This window comes from Rattus rattus, chromosome 16, assembly GCF_011064425.1.
Source record: "Rattus rattus isolate New Zealand chromosome 16, Rrattus_CSIRO_v1, whole genome shotgun sequence".
NCBI lineage: Eukaryota > Metazoa > Chordata > Mammalia > Rodentia > Muridae > Rattus > Rattus rattus.
Window position 1 is genome coordinate 28,396,486 of NC_046169.1, and position 19,384 is coordinate 28,415,869.

The following is a 19,384-nucleotide window of genomic DNA, read 5'->3' on the forward strand; positions in this document are numbered from 1 at the left end:
ACAGAGATGGAAGGCTTGATGGGAAAAAGCCAGACGATACCACCAGGCAGCAGATAAAACAACCAGGAATGATGGAATGGCGCACAGCAGGGACTGGATGCTCCTTTGTCCTAGAGGTTGGGACTGCCGCCCGCTGTCTCTGGTGGGAAGGCTGTGTAGGACTGAACTGGGGTCTGTGGCTCGCTGGCAAAATCTAGGGAGACTCCCGGGATAAAGCTGCCCTGTGATTCAGCTCCAAGAGGCACGGGAGGGCCAGGGTGTGACACTGGCCTAACACAAACTAGGACAACGCTAACCACCAAGAGCCCAAAAAAGACCATTACACGACTTGTGCTGGGCCACACCTCCTCACGGCACCAATGTCAGCAGTGGGCTGACATTGGTACGGCCAACCGAACGTGCAGGTCTGATCACCTCAGAGAAACACAAGAATACTGCGCATGGATAGGCGTGCATGGCACGGGTTTATTCCATAAAATTCTTCATAGCACTTTTCCCTTATAGACTTAAAATCCAAGATATTTTTAAAAGGTTTTATGTTGTGCTCAGTTTAAAAAAAAAAAAAAAAGAAAGAAATACAAAAGTATAATCACCAGGATTTATGACATATTCCGTGTGCTAGACAAGAAGCACCATTGAGTCCTGGCAGCCAAAGCCTGAGACGTCATTTACAAACGTGGAGTACAGTCAGAGAGAGAGCCCGGAACTATTAGGAGGGAGCACGCGGCCATTTTCCTCTGAGGCCGGGCAGCTCCATCCCGGGAAGACTCCAGGATCACACCGCCCAGCACACAGCTAAGTGGTAACCTAGGGTAGACACCCAGGGGATTCAAGTGCCTCCAGACGGCAGATCCTCCAGTAACATTGACGTTTGACCCATTCAAATACTTGTGCTGTTAAGACCCAGAAACAGTTGGGGACGCTCGCCAGCAGAGGGGACTTGCCGCAGCAGAGAGCTCTTGGCTGTCTGGAGGATTCACTCCCAGTTCCCTAGAATTGTGTTCTGGCCTTGGCAGACAGAGCCGTCAGCCCGGGCATCCCAACAGCCAAGTGTGAGGTGATAGGCCGGCTGGGCCAGGTGCCCTGGCTTCAGGCAGCTCTCGAGAAGACAGTACACCTGAGGAAGCCAGACCAGTTAAGGGCAGAGAATATAGGTAAGATTTCACCTTCACAGAGCGAGGTGGAACTGCGGGCTCATGAGGTTGAAGGCCACATCGCTCCTCCAGTGTGTTGTCACCAAATGTCACCAGCCCTGCGCCTGCAAGGCTGTGTGCTGACCTATAGCAGCAGGGCCAAGACAGGCCTCAGTGTACCCTTTTGGTCTCCGAAGGCCAGGCACATCCTGGAGCTCGGGAGACAGACCTGGTCCCCACCCATGACTCCGAAACAGGGAAGCGGTCTCTGAGCCCGTGTGGAGTGCGCAGTGCCTGGGCCACCAGAGCAGCTGCTGTCCCTAAGTTCCATCACATGCACAGCTGGACCGAGTGCAAGCCATTGGTTCAGAAGTCCTGCAGCTCAGGGATGTCCCGATACAGGTCCAGGGTCTCAGGGTTGGAGAAGGCCCCCCGGTGCTCCACAGTCTTCCCAGCTATCACCTGCTTCACGGCCACCTCCACTTTCTTGCCGTTGATTGTGTACTGTGTGGGACAGGCACAGAAAACACAGAAAGCAGTGTTTAAACCAGAGATGGCAGATCAGCCTCAACTCAAGTTTCTCCCCACATCCTCTCCCAAAACGACCCACAAAACCAGATATGCAGTGGTTCTGAACGCAGGCCACAGCAGACACCTGAGGGGAGCCTCTGGAGAGGACGGCCGACGCAGCACTGATACTGTCCACAGAACCTGCCACACCAGGACCCCATGCCTGGGTCAACACCACGTGAGCATGCAGGAGTCTCCAATGCCGTGCACTGCACCAGGCGCACATGCAGGTGCCCTGGCGTGGGCACACCTGGGGCCACATGGCCCTTGTCCAGAGTGGCACCATATCTGCAGGTGCCAGCCACTCCTTCTGACGAACTGTTCCTATCTATCTGATTTCTTCAGATGTGAGACGGTTGTAAAAACCTGACCCGCGGGTGTCAGGAGGCCCACGCTACACACACACACACACACACACACACACACACACACACACACGCACACACACACAGTGTACACCTCAGGCTCTCTGCCTCCCCACCCCTAGGTGGCCAGGAGGCCACAGTGAGAACTCTTTCCCAGGCAGCGTGCAGGCCACCCAGGTTGGTCCTGGTACTGGAGATCAGTGTACCAGGACGGTCCAGCTACTGTCAGCACGCTAGGGCTTCGCAGCCAGCTCAGCTCAGCTGAGTTCAGCTCCAACTCCAGGTCTGCTCGGGGAGCCGCCAAGCCAGAAGCCGTGTTCCCACCCATCACCTACTGAGCAGCAGCCCGCAAGCACGGAATGGCAGTCTCACAGCAGGGATGAATAACTGTGTGCACATGCATGCCCGCGTACCCCAACTCCAAATGTGACTGGGCCAGAATGGGGAGCCTGCAGAGGCCCCTTCCCCAGACCCCCACAAACCCCAACACACATACACCTGCAGCTCCCTTCAGACTTCACATCCCACAGCTGTCTGCAGGGCATACCCGGGCCATCAGCCCCAATAAGCCATCCCACAGAAGCTGCTGGGAATGTTGTCTGTTTGAGAGAGAGAGAGAGAGAGAGAGAGAGAGAGAGAGAGAGAGAGAGAGAGAGAGAGAGGGGGTTGCTAGGCAACATGGTACCCATCTAGAAGCAAGAGCAAGCTGCAGCCACCCAGGCTCTCATAGGCCCTGGTAAGACACAACGTACTGGAATGCCTTGGGTCTCCAGGATGAGGCTGGGCACGTGGCGAGCAGACAGGCCAAGGCGGATGGCATCACGGATGTGCTTCACGAGGTCAGGCTGGAAAGTGTGCCCAGAGGCCATCTTCAGAAACAGGACTACCCGCTCCTCACCATCCCTGTTGTACTGGGGCACACAAAGGCTGTCCTCCACCTCATCGAAGGCTTCCACTGTGGAAATAGAAAGAAAAATAGCTTTTTTTTCCACAGCAGCCACTATGCTAAAGACACCTGTCAGAAAGGAAGGCCACCAGGCCACCTAGGCAGTACTGCGGCTGCACCTGGTCTGGGGGATGTCCAGGTGACAGCATACGACATACAGATGTACTAAGACGGCACTGACAGGGAGAAAGGGGCCAGGCATGACAGGAATTGAGTTCAGGTCTCACCTGGCAACACTGACCTGGCACTACCTGGGGCCCAGATCCCAGCATGACAAAGGAGGCCACCCCCTAAGAAGGGTGACTTTGGGGCCTGGGCCAAGACTAAGTTCCTAGGCCAGAAACTTTGAGAGTCCCTCACAGGTATGCATCTAGTGTCCTGGATTGTGCTGTGTGACCTTCAGCCTTCACACACCCTCTCTGTGCCTCTGGATCCTTGCCCAGAAGGCGGAGAAAGGAGTTCTTAGGAGGCGACACAGTGGCGCCAGACATGTTCTGGAAGAGGAGGCATGCATGGTGACCAGCCCTCCCACTCTCCCCCGGCTCTTTAGGAATCAGGGTCCTGGTCCTGTGGACCACCCTGGACCTGAGTAAGAGGAGCAGAGGAGAGATGTACGAACCGATGTTGTAGATCTCCGAGCTGCCGAAGCGTACGCCATTGGGGTTGAGGGTACCATCACTGCAGAGACAAGAAGCACATGGCTAAGGGATGTGGCAATGCCCCCGATGTGTCCCCGAGCCTCCAGAGGGAGCAGCAAGAGGTCCCCTTACCTCCGGCCCAACATGACGATACCTCCTGTCTTGGGGTTGATCCTGCAGTAGTCGCCGTGTGCCCAGATACCTTCGAGAAAGGCAGAAAGATTGGTCACACTGAGGGGGTGGGCTGGGATACACCTAGACAGGCCCACGAGGCAGGGACACAAGGGAGGGGACCCTCCCTGGCCACAGATTTCAAAAGTCTAGGAACAAGCAGTGTGCGGCTGAGCACTGAAACCAGCGAGGGATGAGACAGGGGACTGCATGAGTCAGGGGTGGTGACACATGCCAGTGACTGTGCACATGTCCTATGGGGACTGAGTATGTAAACAGCGTCCGTCACCAAGGCAGGAGAAATCAGGGCCATGGCGAGGAGGGTCCTGACGAGATGAACTACAGTGCCAGAGTAAATGCAGCAGGCCTTAGTCAACCTGGTGCTCGAGCATCAGTCACCCTCCACTGTGCCCAGAGCCCCTCCCCCAACTGTCACTTTCACTGAAAAGCAGAGAGCGGGCAGGCAGCCCTCAGTTCCCCGCCCAGGGGCTCATGTGGCTCTCTGTACAGCTGGTGTCTGGAGATTGAGTGCAGGGATGAGTTAGGATAGACTGAACCAAGCCAGCGATCTTGGGTGTCTTGACACCGATAAGATGCTGAGTGAGACCCACAAGGAGTTGGAGGGGTACGCGCATGCGCGGAGACGCCCAGCCCCAGCTAGACAGGGCGTGGCGCCAGCCTGCTCCCGCCTACCTGGGTATTTGGAGAAGTAAGCCTTCCTGTACTTGCTGCCATTCTCGTCGTTCCAGAAGTGCGTGGGCTGGCAGGGTATGGGCTTGGTGCAAACCAGCTCGCCACTCGCTCCCCAGACGGTTTTCCCTGGCATACGAGAGAAGACTGAGCCTGGCGTGCTCATGAGCACACCCCGGCACACGCTCCCTTCCTGACGCTCCTACTTGGGACACAGCTTTGCTATGTACAGGCGAGAGTGCGCCCTGCATGTACACAACTGCAAATCTGCCTACAGCCTGCTACCCATTCAGCTCTCACGGCACTCCATCTTAACACCTATTTCTCTGAGATTGGGGTCAGGGAGTCTGTGAGTGCAAAACCCACCCGTGGGAAAGGACATGGTTCCCTATAGGAGAGTGCTGGAGAACCATGACAAGCCAGGGGCGTGTCTGCGCATGTGTTCCTCCCTTCTTACATCCCAGGGGGTCAGGGAGTCATTCACCTTCCTCGTCCCAGGCTTCCACGGCCATGCCGAGGTTCCGGGCTTGGATCTCACCCTTGTACACAGGAATAGATGAGTTCTGGCCCATGAAACAGGAGATGATGTCAGTGCCACCTGCAAGCAACAGCAGAGGACAGGCGACCCTAAGGGAGAGGCCACCCTTAGGGTTCCCTGTAAGCAAGATGCAGAGCTGCCTGGACAGGCACCACCCCTGCTGCAGACACATGCATGAGAGTGAGGGCTTCCTTGCAGAGAGAGGCAGCAGTGACCCAGACTGGACCCAGCTCTATCTGTCCCTGTGACTGGTGACATTCTCCCTGACTGAGCCTCCCTGCCTAAAGACTCGGAGAAAATGTTCTCAGCTGGTCACATGGAAGCCCAAGCCTTTTTTTTTTTTTAAGATTTATTTATTTATTATATATAAGTACACTGTAGCTGTCTTCAGACACACCAGAAGGGGCATCAGGTCTCATTACAGATGGTTGTGAGCCACCATGTGGTTGCTGGGATTTGAACTCAGGATCTCTGGAAGAGTAGTCAGTGCTCTAACCACTGAGCCATCCCTCCAGTCCAAAGCCGGAGACTTACCTGATGGCACTCACACACCACACACACACACACCTTCCCTCCTCCCCAGGCACACATGCACACCACACACAGACATATTCACTACACCACACATGGACACACACACACACACACACACACACACACACACACACACAGAGGCAGACATGCACACCCCACACAGACATATTCACTACACCACACATGGACACACCACACACACCACACACACACACACACACACACACACACACAGAGGCAGACAGCGATGCTCCCCTCACTACGTATCTAGATGCCCCCCAAAACCATGGCTTCCGAGGGCCACCCGTGCCTCCCTTCCTATTTGGCCATTCCCCCGGCAGCCACTGTCTTCGGCCCTACCTGAGATGGAGCCGAGGAGCACGGTGCTCTTGATGCACCTGTACACATACTCGTAGCTCTGGGCTTTCAGTGGTGAGCCGGTGGACAGGATCGTGTGCAGCGTGTGGAGGTTGTGAGTTTCCACTGGGGGCAAAAATGACCAGAGATGAACCCAAGCCCACTGCCTTCAGCCAAACTCACATGTCAGACTCAGTCAGACCAGATGCCAGCTCCTGAAGGGGTGGTGGGTGGTTCTGGGAACAGGGACTGAGGGGGCCACTCACTCGGCTTCATGTCCTTCTCCTCCAGCACTGACAGCCACTTGGCTCCCGTTCCCAGGATGGTGATTCTATGACACGGGTGAGAGAGAGCATCCTCAAGTCCCCAAAGCTTCCAACCGTCAGTCAGACTCCCACCTCCTGGTTTCCCATTTCCGTTCCCAAACAGCCCTGCCCTGTCGCCAGCCTAGCACCCAGGTCCAGCAGGGATCCTCCAGGAACACATGCCCTGATGACAGTGAGAGGTGACCGACTCTCCCCAGGGAAGCAAAGGCCACTCCCAGTGAGGGCTATCTTATTGCCACACCGCCTTCACAGGTGGGCGACTACCGTATGTCCCAAGAGGAAGAACTCAGAACTTTGGCTCCCTCTTTAACCAGAACCTTCTCTGCATGGGCTCACCTCCATAAGAAAAACCACCCTCCGGAAAAAAAAAGAAAGAAAGAAGGAAAGAAAAAAAAGAAAAAAAAAGAAAGAAAGAAAAACCACCCTCAGAGGGCCCAGTCTAGCCTGGGACTTAGAACTGGCGATGTGTTCTGATGCCAATTAGGACCTGATAACCAGTGTAAAGGTTCATTCCTAGCTTGTGTTCATGTATGAAGAACTTGAGGTCCTAAGGATGCTGTCAGCTTCCTGATTCTGACCAGAGCCTCTGGCGCCAAGACAAATGGGTTTCTTCTTCTTTCTTTTTTTTTTTTTTTTTTATATGTTTTTATGCTATTTATTTTGTGGTAGAGAGAAGGGTACACATGTAGAGGCCAGGGGACAACCCGAAGGAGTCTGTTCTCTCCTTTTACCATTAGGTCCTAAGGGTTGAACTCAGGATTATCAGGCATGGTGGCAACAAGTAACTTTAGCCACAAAGACCTTTTTTTTTTTTTTTTTTTTTCCTTTTCTTTTTTTTTTCTTTCTTTCTTTTTTTTTTTTTTTTTTTTTTTTTTTTTTTGACAGAGTTTCTCTCTGTTGCCCTCGCTATTCTGGAACTCACTCAGTAAACCAGGCTGGCCTGAAGCCTTGAACTCCCAGAGATCTGCCTGCTTCTGCCTCCCGAGTGCTGGGATTAAAGTGTTCCACCTCCACTCCCAACCACCAAGACATCTTGCTGGCCCCAACAACAGGGTTTTTGTGAGTGTACTGACCCTTGCTTTAGTCTCAGGACTGGTTGAGATGGGGCACCCTACCCACTACCCATCTACCCCACACCTGTGCTTCTCACTGCCATTGAAGGCTGAGCAGGCCCTTGAGGGCCGCAGCCCTTGACTAGGGACCAGGCTACGGCTGCCATGTTGGGCAAAGGTGCCCAAGTATGCGTGGTACCTGTCAAGAACATGTACTGGGGCGCAGGCTCAGTGCACACACCCTGCATGGGACCAACTCACAGGTCTACGAGCACACTGGCTTCACGCTCATGTGCACATGCACATAGCTGCAGTTCACGCCCATGCACACACATGCTTATATAATTTCATACACGTGTGCACTCACTTTCACGTGTGTACATGAACATATAGGCATAATCCCATGCACATGTATCACATGCTACATTGGAGCTCAGGGCCCCGGGGACACTTGCTTCCTTCTCCATACCCCTTCCAGCAGCTTCCTCCACTCCCCACTACACCCGCCCCACACCAAAACCAGTTCCTTTTCCTGAAGCCCGGCCAGCAGGTACCAAGGGATGTGATTAACCTTTGGTGAACTACAATCTCACTAGGTAACAGACTCCTCATTAACTGTGAGCTACATGTTGGGATTTTAATGCCATCATCCTGGCCAGGCAGGTTTATGTAAAATGTTAAGGGCCCAAGATTTTAAAACACCATGGTGGGCCAGCTCAGTGGGTAAAGGTGATTGCCGCCAAGCCTGTCGACCTGAGTTTAAGTCCCCACGACCCACATGGTGGAAGGAGAAAACCAACTCCACAAAGTTGTTCTCTGACCTCCACTTGCACACTACAGCATGCACATACCCACATACAAAATAATTAAGTGTTAAAATGTTAAAAACAAAACTAAACAAAAAACTGTGCAGTGGTGGAACATGCCTTTAATTCCAGCACTTTAATCCCTGTCTTGAAAAGCCAAAAAAAAAAAAAGAAAAAGAAAAAATAAAAAAAGAAAATAACAGGGCTGGAGAGATGGCTCAGAGGTTAAGAGCACTGACTGCTCTTCCAGAGGACCTGAGTTCTCACAACCATCTGTAATGGGATCCGATGCCCCCTTCTGGTGTGTCTGAAGACAGCGACAGTGTGTGTGTGTGTGTGTGTGTGTGTGTGTGTGTGTGTGTTTGTGTATGTGTGTGTGTGTGTATTTTTTTTTTAAAAAAGAAGAAGAAAAGAAAAAACAGAAAACAAAACCAGCAATAACAAGGGAAGCCACGGGGTGGGGGTTTAGCTCAGTGGTAGAGCGCTTGCCTAGCAAGGGCAAGGCCCTGGGTTCGGTCCCCAGCTCCAAAAAAAAGAAAAAGAAAAAAAAGAAAAAAAAAAAAAAAAACAAGGGAAGCCGCTAGCAGCTCCTTCTGCGTCTACCATGTTGGCTCCAGCTAGTGACGGACCATGGCAGAGCAGGACTCCTGACACCGGAAGTCTGAGCCTCCGTCACTGTCAAGGGGTTCATCCACCAAGTGCTGGCAGCACAGGGTGTCTAGGGGTCTCTATGGACAACATTTTCATAATCCCCAGCCACCGGAAGTTGTTGATGCTGCGTCCTGCCCACTCCACAAGCATCAGTGCTGAGGGTGGGACCTGTCCCGTCCTCCGTCCCCTCTGCTTCCAGCACCCTCCAGCACTCAAGCGGAAAGGTAGAGCACTGAGACAGAGGGGGGGTGTTAGCTCTGTCTGAGGCTGACCCTTCCCCAATGACAAAAATGACAGCTCGCTGTTCTGTCAGCCGAGCAGGACCCAGGTACCTACCCTATCCTGTCCACAAGGTCCCACAACACATTGGGTGTTGGAACCAGCGGGGAGCCATCGTACAGGACCAAGGATGCTCCTGTGGCCAGCGCTGACACCATCCAGTTCCACATCATCCAGCCGACCTGCCACAGAGACACCAGGTAAGCCAGGCAGAGGTGCAGGCCTGGAATCCTAGCACTAGGGGGCAGCAGGGAGGGAGACTGAAGAACTGCAAGTTTGGGGCTAGCCTTAACTACATTGTAAAGCCCAGTCTAAAAGAAACAAACCAAAAAAATCACTTTTGGGTTTTGGTTTTTCAACCCAGGGTTTCTCTGTGTAGCCCTGGCTATCCTGGAACGCACTCTGTAGACCAGACTGGCCTCCAACTCAGACATTCACCTGCCTCTGCCTCCTGAGTGCTGGGATTAAAGGTGGGTCCCGCGATCGCCTGGCCAAAAGATGTCTTAAAAGAAAATGGCACATACAGGCCCACTAACTATCCCTCCATCTCTCAATCCCTCCATCTCTCAGGGTATGGGGTAGCAAAACACAAAAGCGGGGGCAAGGTTCAGCAGGAGTCCACTAACATGGAGGGCAAAGGGGGCACCTAAGTTCCCCTACATGAGCCAGAGGGACAAAAGACACATTTATCTGGGAAGCCTAGGCAAACTCTTTGGGGGCGGGGGTGTCTGTGTGTCACCTAGCACCCTAGGGTCAGTACTGGGGGGTGGAAATAGAAATACAGCTAGTGAGGGTGTGGTGGTGCACGCCTGTAATTCCAGGATTTGGGAGGCTGCATGGCAGGGAGTCAAGAGGTCAATGCTAGCCTGGGCTACATCAATGCTAGCCTGGGCTATGTCAATGCTAGCCTGAGCTACAGGGTTAAGGTCCATATAGCCTAGACAACTCAGCTAGATGCTACTGCAAAATGAAAAAACTCAAGGACTATGGATGTGGTTCGGTGGTAGAGCACTTGCCTAGCGTGCTTGGGGACCTGGGTTCAATCCTAAGCACTGGAAAAAGGAACATGAGCCAGTGCAGATGTGCCACCCAAGAAACACTGCTAGATCCTTCTGGAACCTCTCCAGACTGGACAGGAACACCCCAACCCCCAACTCAAGCTCTGGGTTAGTGGCAGCGCCCCATGCTGCTCTAAGCCATGTGGCAGATAGAGGCTACACCCATCTTCCATCCCTTGTACTGCAGCCCCGGAGGGGCAGCAGGAGGCCGCAGGACACACCGTGGTGTAGTAGAGCAGGATGTCACTGCTTGTCATGTTGCCATGTAGCACGTGCTCCTTCAGGTGCTGGATGAGGGTGCCCTGCAGGAGGGAGGGCGAGACACGGGTGAGACGGTGAGAAGCATCACCCATCTCCCCTTCCCTGAGAAACCCAGCTGGAGCTCTCTGGCTCGAGGGACAGCCTTGATGTCATCTGACACCAGAGCATCCATCAATCAAAAACCCAGGACACCTCACCTGCCTTCGAACTCTCAGTGCCCATCCCAACAGGACGCCATCAGAGACACCCTAACCTCACAAAGAGAGGCGACTCACTGAGATGGGAGAGAGAGCTCAAGGGACAACAGCAGGTGCACCCCCACCCTTGGCTTCTCCTGGGAGAAGATATCTAAACCCGGAGCTCGGGGACACCTCCTGCCCAACCTCCACTTTTAGTTTCAGTGCGGTAGGCAATATTCCCAGGCTCCAAATCCACAACTAGGAAAAGCCCTCCTCTCCCAGTCCTTCACCCAGTTCCTCCTGCTTCCCCAAGGCCCCCTACCCTGCTCTCGCTCAGGCTCAGGCTGGAGGCTAGAAGGAGGCGGTGGGGGAGGGGAGACTTCCTTCTCAGAACTGAGTTCAGCTAGCACAGCGAGTGCCCACTGCCCAACACTTCACCCTCGACCACGGCTTACCTGCCTCTATTCTGGATCCCCTATGAGATCCCTATGAGGACAGGTTGGGGATGTCACCCTTTCATGGCCCTAGAATGTTCAGTTCACTGTCTGGGCCTAACCCACAGGTTATGAGCAACAGGTTCACAGAAAAGCCACGGGGCTGGCACAAGACCCCACGTGTCACACACTCACACTCAAGAGAAGTCAAAGGACAGGCCAATTGAAGGGGGTGGCCTCCATACAAGGCTGTAATTTGAATGACAGATGCCCCCATAGGCTTGGATATGTGAACACAAGGCATCCAGCAGGGGGCGCTGTTTGGGAAGTTATGGAACCTTAAGGAGCCAGAGCTTTCCTGGAAAAAGTGTCCAGTAGGTCTTAAGTCTGGACTTCCTGTTCTCCAGTCCCTGGCTCCCAAATGCTCTTGCGTTCCTGTTGCCCCTCCTTCCACACCCTGATGGGACCTGTTAAGCCAGGAGAATCCCTCGTCTTCTCTAAGCTGCTTTTCGATGGGAAATTTACCACAGGCACAGAGAAATAGCACACACAAGGTTGAGTAGAAACCACCTCCCAGAGAGGGTTCTTCTTCCACTCACTGTGGATCTGCAGCGAGAGGCCTCCCCATGCAACTGCTCACCCTCAGGTTCTAAGCTCAAAAGAAAGCAAAGCTTTCTCTCCTCCAGGTTCATACCTTTGATTGTTAAATGCCCATGCGACTGCCTTCCCTCAGGGAGGTGACACAGTAGTACGGTCCCCTGGGTCTCAAACAAGAGTTTCATTTTTTTCTTTCAGAACCCAGGGTATGCATGAGCCATCGAGCCGCAGCCCTGGCCCTAAGTAAGTTCAAGGAAGGGATGGGACACTGCTTTCAAAAGCCCTGTCATAGGGTTGGGGATTTGGCTCAGTGGTAGAGCGCTTGCCTAGCAACCGCAAGGCCCTGGGTTCGGTCCCCAGCTCCGGAAAAAAAAAAAAAAAGCCCTGTCATGAACACAGGAATGGCCTCTGACCCCCACACACCAGGGCAACACTCCCCCCTCACCTGGTCCATGACTACCTATCTTCAAGGCAGCGAACTCTCTACTGTAGAGTAGTAACACGTGCCAGCGATGCCAGTGTTCAGGAGGCTGAGGCAGGAGGATTGCCATGTTCAAGTCCAATCCAGGCTAGTCAGACCTTGCCTCAAATAACAATAACAACAAATGGGGGGGTAGGGCTCTCAAAACCAGGTAAGATGCTTAGTTGGAGACACAAGGGTGGGGTGAAGACAGAGAAAGCGTGACCTTTCTATCTGCCCCTCTTAAATGCACCAGGCAGGAAGAATGGTTGCCCATGAGCCCTCACCAAGTCCTCCCTTGTTGGAAGCATTCAGATCTAGAAAACAGATTAAAGCCCAGGTTCCTCATGAGAGGCCACCTGAGGACTTGTGACCCCAACCAGGCAAAGACAGAGGCTATGACTTGGCTTCATTTCCCACCCCTAGAAAGCAGGTTTCCCTCACGTGAGCTCTAGTCTCACAGCTCAGGAAACTCTGAGGGAAGTAGACTTTTTACCATAACCTAGTAGTTTTCAAGAGTTTTTCTGACCACAACCTACAGTCCCACGTAAGTCTCAAAGGCCGCCCAGCTCCTGCTAGACTCCATACACACATCCCTTGCCAACCCTGTGGCCACATCCTTTGCAAACCAGATGTGCTGGCACAATCTGTCTTCTTTCCTACTTGCCTTTTGGAAATGACAGCAGCCCACCCCTCTGAGCTCACAATCCCCTCTGGGCCCCACAACCTGCCATGTTGAAGTGGCTGGTTCTCCGGGTACACCCTGCCAGGGCTACAGCATGCTCCGCACCATCCCTGGCCTATCAGAGCCAACACAGCCCCAGGACTGCAGTGCTCCACTGCCCTGGGCCCAGCTCCAGGTCTCCCCTAGGCATCTCATTAGAGAAAGCAGCACCCTGAGGATTCTGCAGAAGGGACTAGTCTAATGACTGCTAGCCAGGCAGAGGCAAGACACCTACCCCAGCAGAGTGCACCATGCACTTGGGCGCTCCTGTCGTGCCCGAGGAGAACATGATGAACAGGGGGTGGCTGAAGGGCAGCTGTTCAAACTCGAGCTGTGGTGCCTGTGCACCTGTCCCGCTTGCCAGGAAGTCATCCAGAAACATGCTGTAGGCGGGAACATAAGCAGCCAACAGTGAACATTCCAGAACACCAGAATAGCTCTGCTGATTCTGCCCCCAGCTAGATACAGCCCAAGATTGCTCCCCTTCTACCACAAGAGCCTGGAGCTCTGGCTTGCCTGGTATCCAAGGATACTGAGTAGGCAAGGAAGGAAGCCCCAGGCCTGAGAAAGAGAAGAGTTAGGCTCCCAAATCCAAAATGGCTACAGGGGAAGTCATGGATCATGAATATTAGGCACTGGATCAAGGGCTGGCTTTTAGAGACAATACACGCGCGCGCACACACACACACACACACACACACACACACACACTCCAAATCAATACCTCGCTACATTGCTGGGAAGACTAGCTCATGGCGAGTCTATCTACTGTCCACAGACCCTAGGACCAGTATAGACCAGTCCACTTCCTTGTTCACACTTCATCTTCTTTCTGATGAGCAGCCAGGAACAGGGGTGCCTGCCCCACTCCTGAACCTGAAGGCTTCTCCACCCTGGAGCAGAGGCAGCAAGGCAGCCTTCAGGAAGGCAAGGCAACTGGCCCAAAGCTCCCATAAGCAAATCTGTGTGGCCCTCATTTATTACGTCCTGGGGCCTACAGCAGCCATGTGTAAACAGCTGACCCAGAATAAAAACAACTAACCCAAGCCTGCCCTGCCTCAGTCCACAGCCGCCAGAAGCCACCAGATGTGGGTGGCCCAGAACCACAGAACAAACAGGAACAGCGCGCCTCCATTTTCTGACAAATCAAACTCTCTCTTCCAAGCAAGGAGGTGGGATGTCATTAAACTGAATGATTTGCTGAAGCTATGACACCAAAACCCGCCCCACCTGGCATGAGAAGACATGCCTCAGAGACCAGGGAGAGGAGATAGCCTTAAAAAAAGACATTCAAAATGATTCTGACAGCCGCACCCCCGCGCACACCTCCCCCGCAGTCCTGCTCTATGAAGTGCCAGTCTAATGGACACTTCCCGTAGAGAAAAGTCCTTTCTTTCAAAGGCTCTGTAAATCACAGTAAATAACCATTGCTTTTGTTTCTCTTCTAAAAATGAAGAAAAGAAACAAAACAAAACAAAACCAGGGGTGGCTCTGCCCTGTGCTCTCTGAACCAGCAGTCCACCCTTGAGGTTTGCCTGTGACAGCCAGCAATCTTAAGGAAACAGTGGCAGCACCTGGTGCCTGGGGTCTGCTGAGAGGACTGCTGAGTGTTATACAGGGCAAAAGCAACCGTCGAATGCAGTTCTCCTGGCTACCTCACTTTATATTAGTAACCAATAAACTGAGGTGAGCCCTTGCTCTCCTCACTTCTGCATCACAGCCTCCATCAGACACATGAGGGCTAAGATCAGACCTCCACCATCTGGCTAGGTGCCTGGGTCCACAGGCTCAAACACCTGGAAAGGCTCACAATGGATTCATACACTGCCGTGGTGGTGGGTGACTTCAAGGGACAGAAGCCACTGGGACTCACCATTCGTTCCCTACAGCTAACTACACACTTGTGCCAACACTGAACTATTTAAGTCACATGTACCATCCACATTGGAGGATGCAGAGACAGGTGAATGATGGTCACAAGGCCACCGGGCTGGAATCCCCCAAGTTGGGGAGACTCTAGCAGCCAGGCCTTGCCAAACTGCACACTGCTCTCAGCACTCTTCCCAGGAAGCAAGGGCTCCACGGGGGACAAATCCCAAGGGCAGTCAGCAGTGTAAGAAATATCACACAGGAGTCTTTCCTACCAAATACTAAAACTCTGTGTTTAGTACAAAGAATTTAAATCTTTGCATCACCCCCCACCTTGTATGACTTTTATGCAAATACTTTAATCCCCACCTACTAAATCTTTGTTTAACTAAAGACTCCTGTTAAATTCCAGAAATTTAATGACCTGAGACAGTGACCCCCTTTCCTCTTGAGCAATGACCACATCCCCCCTCAGCCCTCCCCTCCCCCCCTCGCTCCCCAAACCTCCCACCCCCACCCTCTGTGCATTTCTTTTCAGACTAGCAAATCCACTGAGACTATAAAGTCAGGATCCAGCCAATGGGGAAAAGACACAGTCTCCACCTGAGTCACCAGAGTTATTTGACCCTCTGGATCAAAAGTAAGGTTTGCCTTGTCCAGACACTTCAGTTGGAGGGGCAGTCTTTTTCTTTGTGACCCTGACTTGTTTCTACCAGAGGCAACCACCCTGGATGTCACAGGGAAGCAGCCAGGCTGATAGCAACTCCAGTGTCCTTCCATTCATTCCTGGCTGATGGATGGATACATTGTGTCCTATGGACCTAGCTGTCCCCCACCCAGAGGTGTGTCTCATCCTCTGGGGCAGATGGCACCTGCAGAGGTCAGGACACATGCTTCACATCCAGCAGGGTCCCAGACCACACTCTGCAAAAATCGGTCTTCTCAAAGGGCACAAGGCCCCTGGCAATGTCCCACAACAGAAGTCTCATATAGCAGCCCATAAAGGGGCAGGATGGGAGCCTGCCTTTAGCAGGAGCTAAGGCCAAAGGAAAGATCCCTGCAAGGGCAACCAGGTCGCTTCAGTTGTCCCTAGAAGATCAAAAGATCCTCAACAATAAAAAGACACCCTTGGCCTAATCCACCAACAAACTACCTATGCCAGAAAAGTAAAGGAGGGGTCATCGGCAGCCAGAAACAAACAGCATTGTTCCCCAGTGTCCTGGGGAATGTGGGATCAACACCTACCCCCACCCCTGCAGGGACCAAAATCTGCAGGGGCTTGGCCTGTAGGCAAAAGTTGACAGTATCAGCACAGGCTCCCAGCCTTCATCACCTCCAGAGGACACACAGTGGGAATGCTGTGTAAGCAGGGCCCCACCCTCATAAGGTCAGCACATGCTCAGTTTTCCAAACGTGTGCCATCAGTAGTTGGTGATATCCACAGGTGAGGAACCCACGGATTTGGGTCGGCTGCATACACTATCCACAGACATGTCCCTCCACACAGCATCCACAGGCAAGAACAAACCTGAGTGTGACACACACGTGTGAGCACACTTGTGTACACAAGTTATGTAACACCAGCCTACTCTGCCCAGCTCAGGAAGCCAGGCCTGGAGCCCTCCCAGACCACAGCAAGACAGGAAGCAGACAGTCGGTTCATTGCTGTGTGGTCTGAAGAGATCCATCATGGAGGCTTCCCATGCTCACCACAGTGAGGTTTTCAGCTAATGGCTTCCCCACCTCAGATATTCTACAGGACCTAGTCTTGGGGTTGGTGGCTCCTCACCTGTTGGGGATCTTGGAAATGTCTATCTTCTCCCTTGGGAGGACATAGGGGATCAGCACCACTCGCTGAAGGTCAGGAAGTCCTGAAGGAGGAGTGGGACAAGGTCAGGCTGCAGCTGTTGTCTGCGCATGCGCCCAGCACAATCTGGGACTGTGGCCCACAGGACTTCTGGGGCAACCCCTCTCTTCATACACGTGCACGTACATCCAGACCTCCTGGGGAGAGCCCCATCTCTGCGTGCACATACATGCACATAAATAAACTCAGGACTCCAAGAACACACCCCCCCGGGGCAGGACCCCAAGTACCTTTCACGACTCGCTGCAGCTTCTCCAGGTGGCCGTGTTCCTTGCCGTTGTAGACCACAGCTTCCACCGAGAAGATAAGTTTCGGCTGAATTTGAGAAAAGCGGTCCAGGACACCCTGAAAAATGAGAGGAAGGGCCATCGGAGACTATACACGCAGGAGAGACATCAGCGTCAGGGCTGAGCACTGCCACTGTCCCCAGCACCTGCAGCTAATAGAGGCAGTCCCTACAAACTCCACCCACATCTAGGAAGCACATCTAGGCCACAGCAAGGAAGGCTGAAGACTCAAACATGTCCTAAAACAGAAAAGGTTCAACTCCCCTGCCAGAAGGCCCTCACTGCACAGAAAGGTATCCTACCACGGCCCTCCACGGACATAAGCCGTCTGCCTCCTAGAGGGCTGCCAGGTTCTCTGAAGCCTTGATACAAGAGGAGCCTGCATCCTCCTCTAAGTGTTCACATTCTCCTGGAGGAATGCGTACGCCTCAGGAAGCCCTGCCTGGCTAAGCAGGGTTCCCCACACAACTGTGTACCACACACGGGAATCCACAGCCAACCAAGGGTAGCCCTCTCCTGCCTCCCATACAAATTAACGTGGACAGACACAGCCTTGGGACCCCTCTGCTGCACCCCCAAGGGGGACAGATCAAAGCACTGAGGTGGACTTCCTCAGCCCCCTACCCTACCCAGGAGTGGCCAGGAGGCTGGCATCACTGCCAGGGAGGCATCTTAGCCCAGGAAGGCTCTACCCCTCTCCCCTCTGTGCTTCTGCCAAGCAGCTGCTGGGAGATACCCACAGTGACAGCACACATCACAGATGGGGTCCCCACATGGCTGCAGGCCCAGCCACCTGCAGAGGATCATTTGGTTAATTAGGGCCCTAAGTGTGACTAATTAGCTGCTCCTGCAATGTTTCCAGAACTCCCTGGGAGACTCTCAGCAGAGAGAGGTGTTGACTCAGCAGGAATCTAAAAGGGTCGGGGGCAGCTCTAGGTGGGGCCCCCTCACCCGCTACAGCAGCATCCCCTCAGCCCTCCTGGAGTTTTCATGCACCCTAACACCTGATCACCTCAGAGTTAAAGGTTCTGAGAATCCGTTCACCTCAATACTTTTATTTTCCCTATCCACACAAGCACAGAGGGCCCAATTCCACCTCCTGTGTGCTGGGCACTGCCAGGGAACCCACGAGGGACCCCACACTCCAAAAATATGGACAAAATCAGAAAGCCACAGGGAAACAATGGTTCCATTGCTTCTGGTTCCAACTCTAAAGGAGGATGTGAAGTGCAGACAGCTCGGCAAAGGAAGGTACCAGGCTCTTGCTGCTCACCCCTGTCAGCCCAGCACCCAGAGGCTAAGCAGAGGATCGTGAGTTCGAGGGTTCAAGCTCAGGCTGGGCTCACAGTGAGAGCCTGTCTTGAAAACAAACAAACTGGCTGTGGGGATGGCTCAGAGAGAGGGTGGAGGTACTGGTGGACTTCAGTCCCTGAAGCCATGTAAAAGTGGAAGGACAGAAGTGACTCTACAAAATTGTCCTCTGACCGCCACAGACACACATACACCCACACATAATTATATTATTAGTGCACAGACACAACATACACACATAATTAGTATTATTAGTAGTCTAGTAGTAGAAGAGGAAGAAGAGGAAGAGGAGGAAGACGACAACAACGGAGAAAAGAGAGTTCAGGTACGGTGGTGCACTCTAATCCCAGCACTGACCCTGAGGCAGAGGCAGGAGGATCTGTGTGAGTTTGAGGCCAGCCTGGTCTACAGAGTGAGTTTCAGAATAGCTAAAGCTACAGAGAAACCCTGTCATGAAATATAAAAACAAAAGCAAAGCAAGGGGTTGGGGATTTGGCTCAGTGGTAGAGCGCTTGCCGAGGCGCAAGGTCCTGGGTTGATCCCCAGCCCCGAAAAAAAAAAAAAAAAAAAAAAAAAGCAAAGCAAGGCAATCAATCAGTCAATCAATATTAAAACTAAAACTGAAAGGAAAGAACTGGACAGGTAGACTTCACTAGTAAAACTTATTTTTTTCACAGTAAAATAAAATCCTTGCCAAATCTGACTGAGGAGAAAGTCAGCACCGCTGGCTCTCACTCACACAGCCCCTCGCTGAGTAGCCATCGCCTCAGACTGTCTCTGTGAGGGACATCGCCACCTGCCCACCAGTGAACCCAAGTGCGCAGCACCGGGAGGGCTAACCTTTTCTGTGAGGCACTGTCAGCCCTGGGAGTTCACAGAACCCCTCTGTGGTGTTCTGGTCAGAGCAGAGGGAAAGGGAGACTCCCCTTAGAGTAATGAAGACCCAGCCTTCCTGCCCCATTCTCCCTCCCCCTGCAATGAAAGTCCCCTTTGGGGCTGAAGAGATGGCTCAGTGGTTAAGAGCACTGATTGCTCTTCCTGAGGTCCTGAGTTCAAATCCCAGCAACCACATGGTGGCTCACAACCATCTGTAATGGGATCCGATGCCCTCTTCTGGTATGTCTGAAGATAGCTATAGTGTACTCATATACTTTTTTTAAAATTTTTAAAACTAAAGTCCCCTTTGTACCCAAGGCTTCCCCGGGACAGGGCTCCAGCAATGAGAGCGTTCTCCATCCTCTATCCTTGTAAACATGATTCCCCTCCAACTCCTGCCTTTTG

General features: G+C 52.9%; 1 protein-coding gene across 1 annotated transcript in view; it reads right to left on the minus strand.

The window, feature by feature from the left end:
• Positions 1-443: 443 nt before the first annotated feature.
• The window catches only part of Aacs (acetoacetyl-CoA synthetase), a 42,977-nt gene continuing 24,036 nt past the window's right edge, over positions 444-19,384 (minus strand). The window contains exons 6-18 of the mRNA XM_032886629.1: positions 16,736-16,850; positions 16,428-16,509; positions 13,005-13,152; positions 10,336-10,416; positions 9,114-9,238; positions 6,209-6,273; positions 5,946-6,068; positions 4,998-5,111; positions 4,517-4,642; positions 3,785-3,854; positions 3,634-3,692; positions 2,821-3,023; positions 444-1,637 (exon numbers count right to left, since the gene is read on the minus strand). Coding sequence (XP_032742520.1) covers positions 1,500-1,637; positions 2,821-3,023; positions 3,634-3,692; positions 3,785-3,854; positions 4,517-4,642; positions 4,998-5,111; positions 5,946-6,068; positions 6,209-6,273; positions 9,114-9,238; positions 10,336-10,416; positions 13,005-13,152; positions 16,428-16,509; positions 16,736-16,850 — 1,449 coding nt within the window. The 3' untranslated portion in view covers positions 444-1,499. The remainder of the gene's footprint in view (positions 1,638-2,820; positions 3,024-3,633; positions 3,693-3,784; positions 3,855-4,516; positions 4,643-4,997; positions 5,112-5,945; positions 6,069-6,208; positions 6,274-9,113; positions 9,239-10,335; positions 10,417-13,004; positions 13,153-16,427; positions 16,510-16,735; positions 16,851-19,384) is intronic.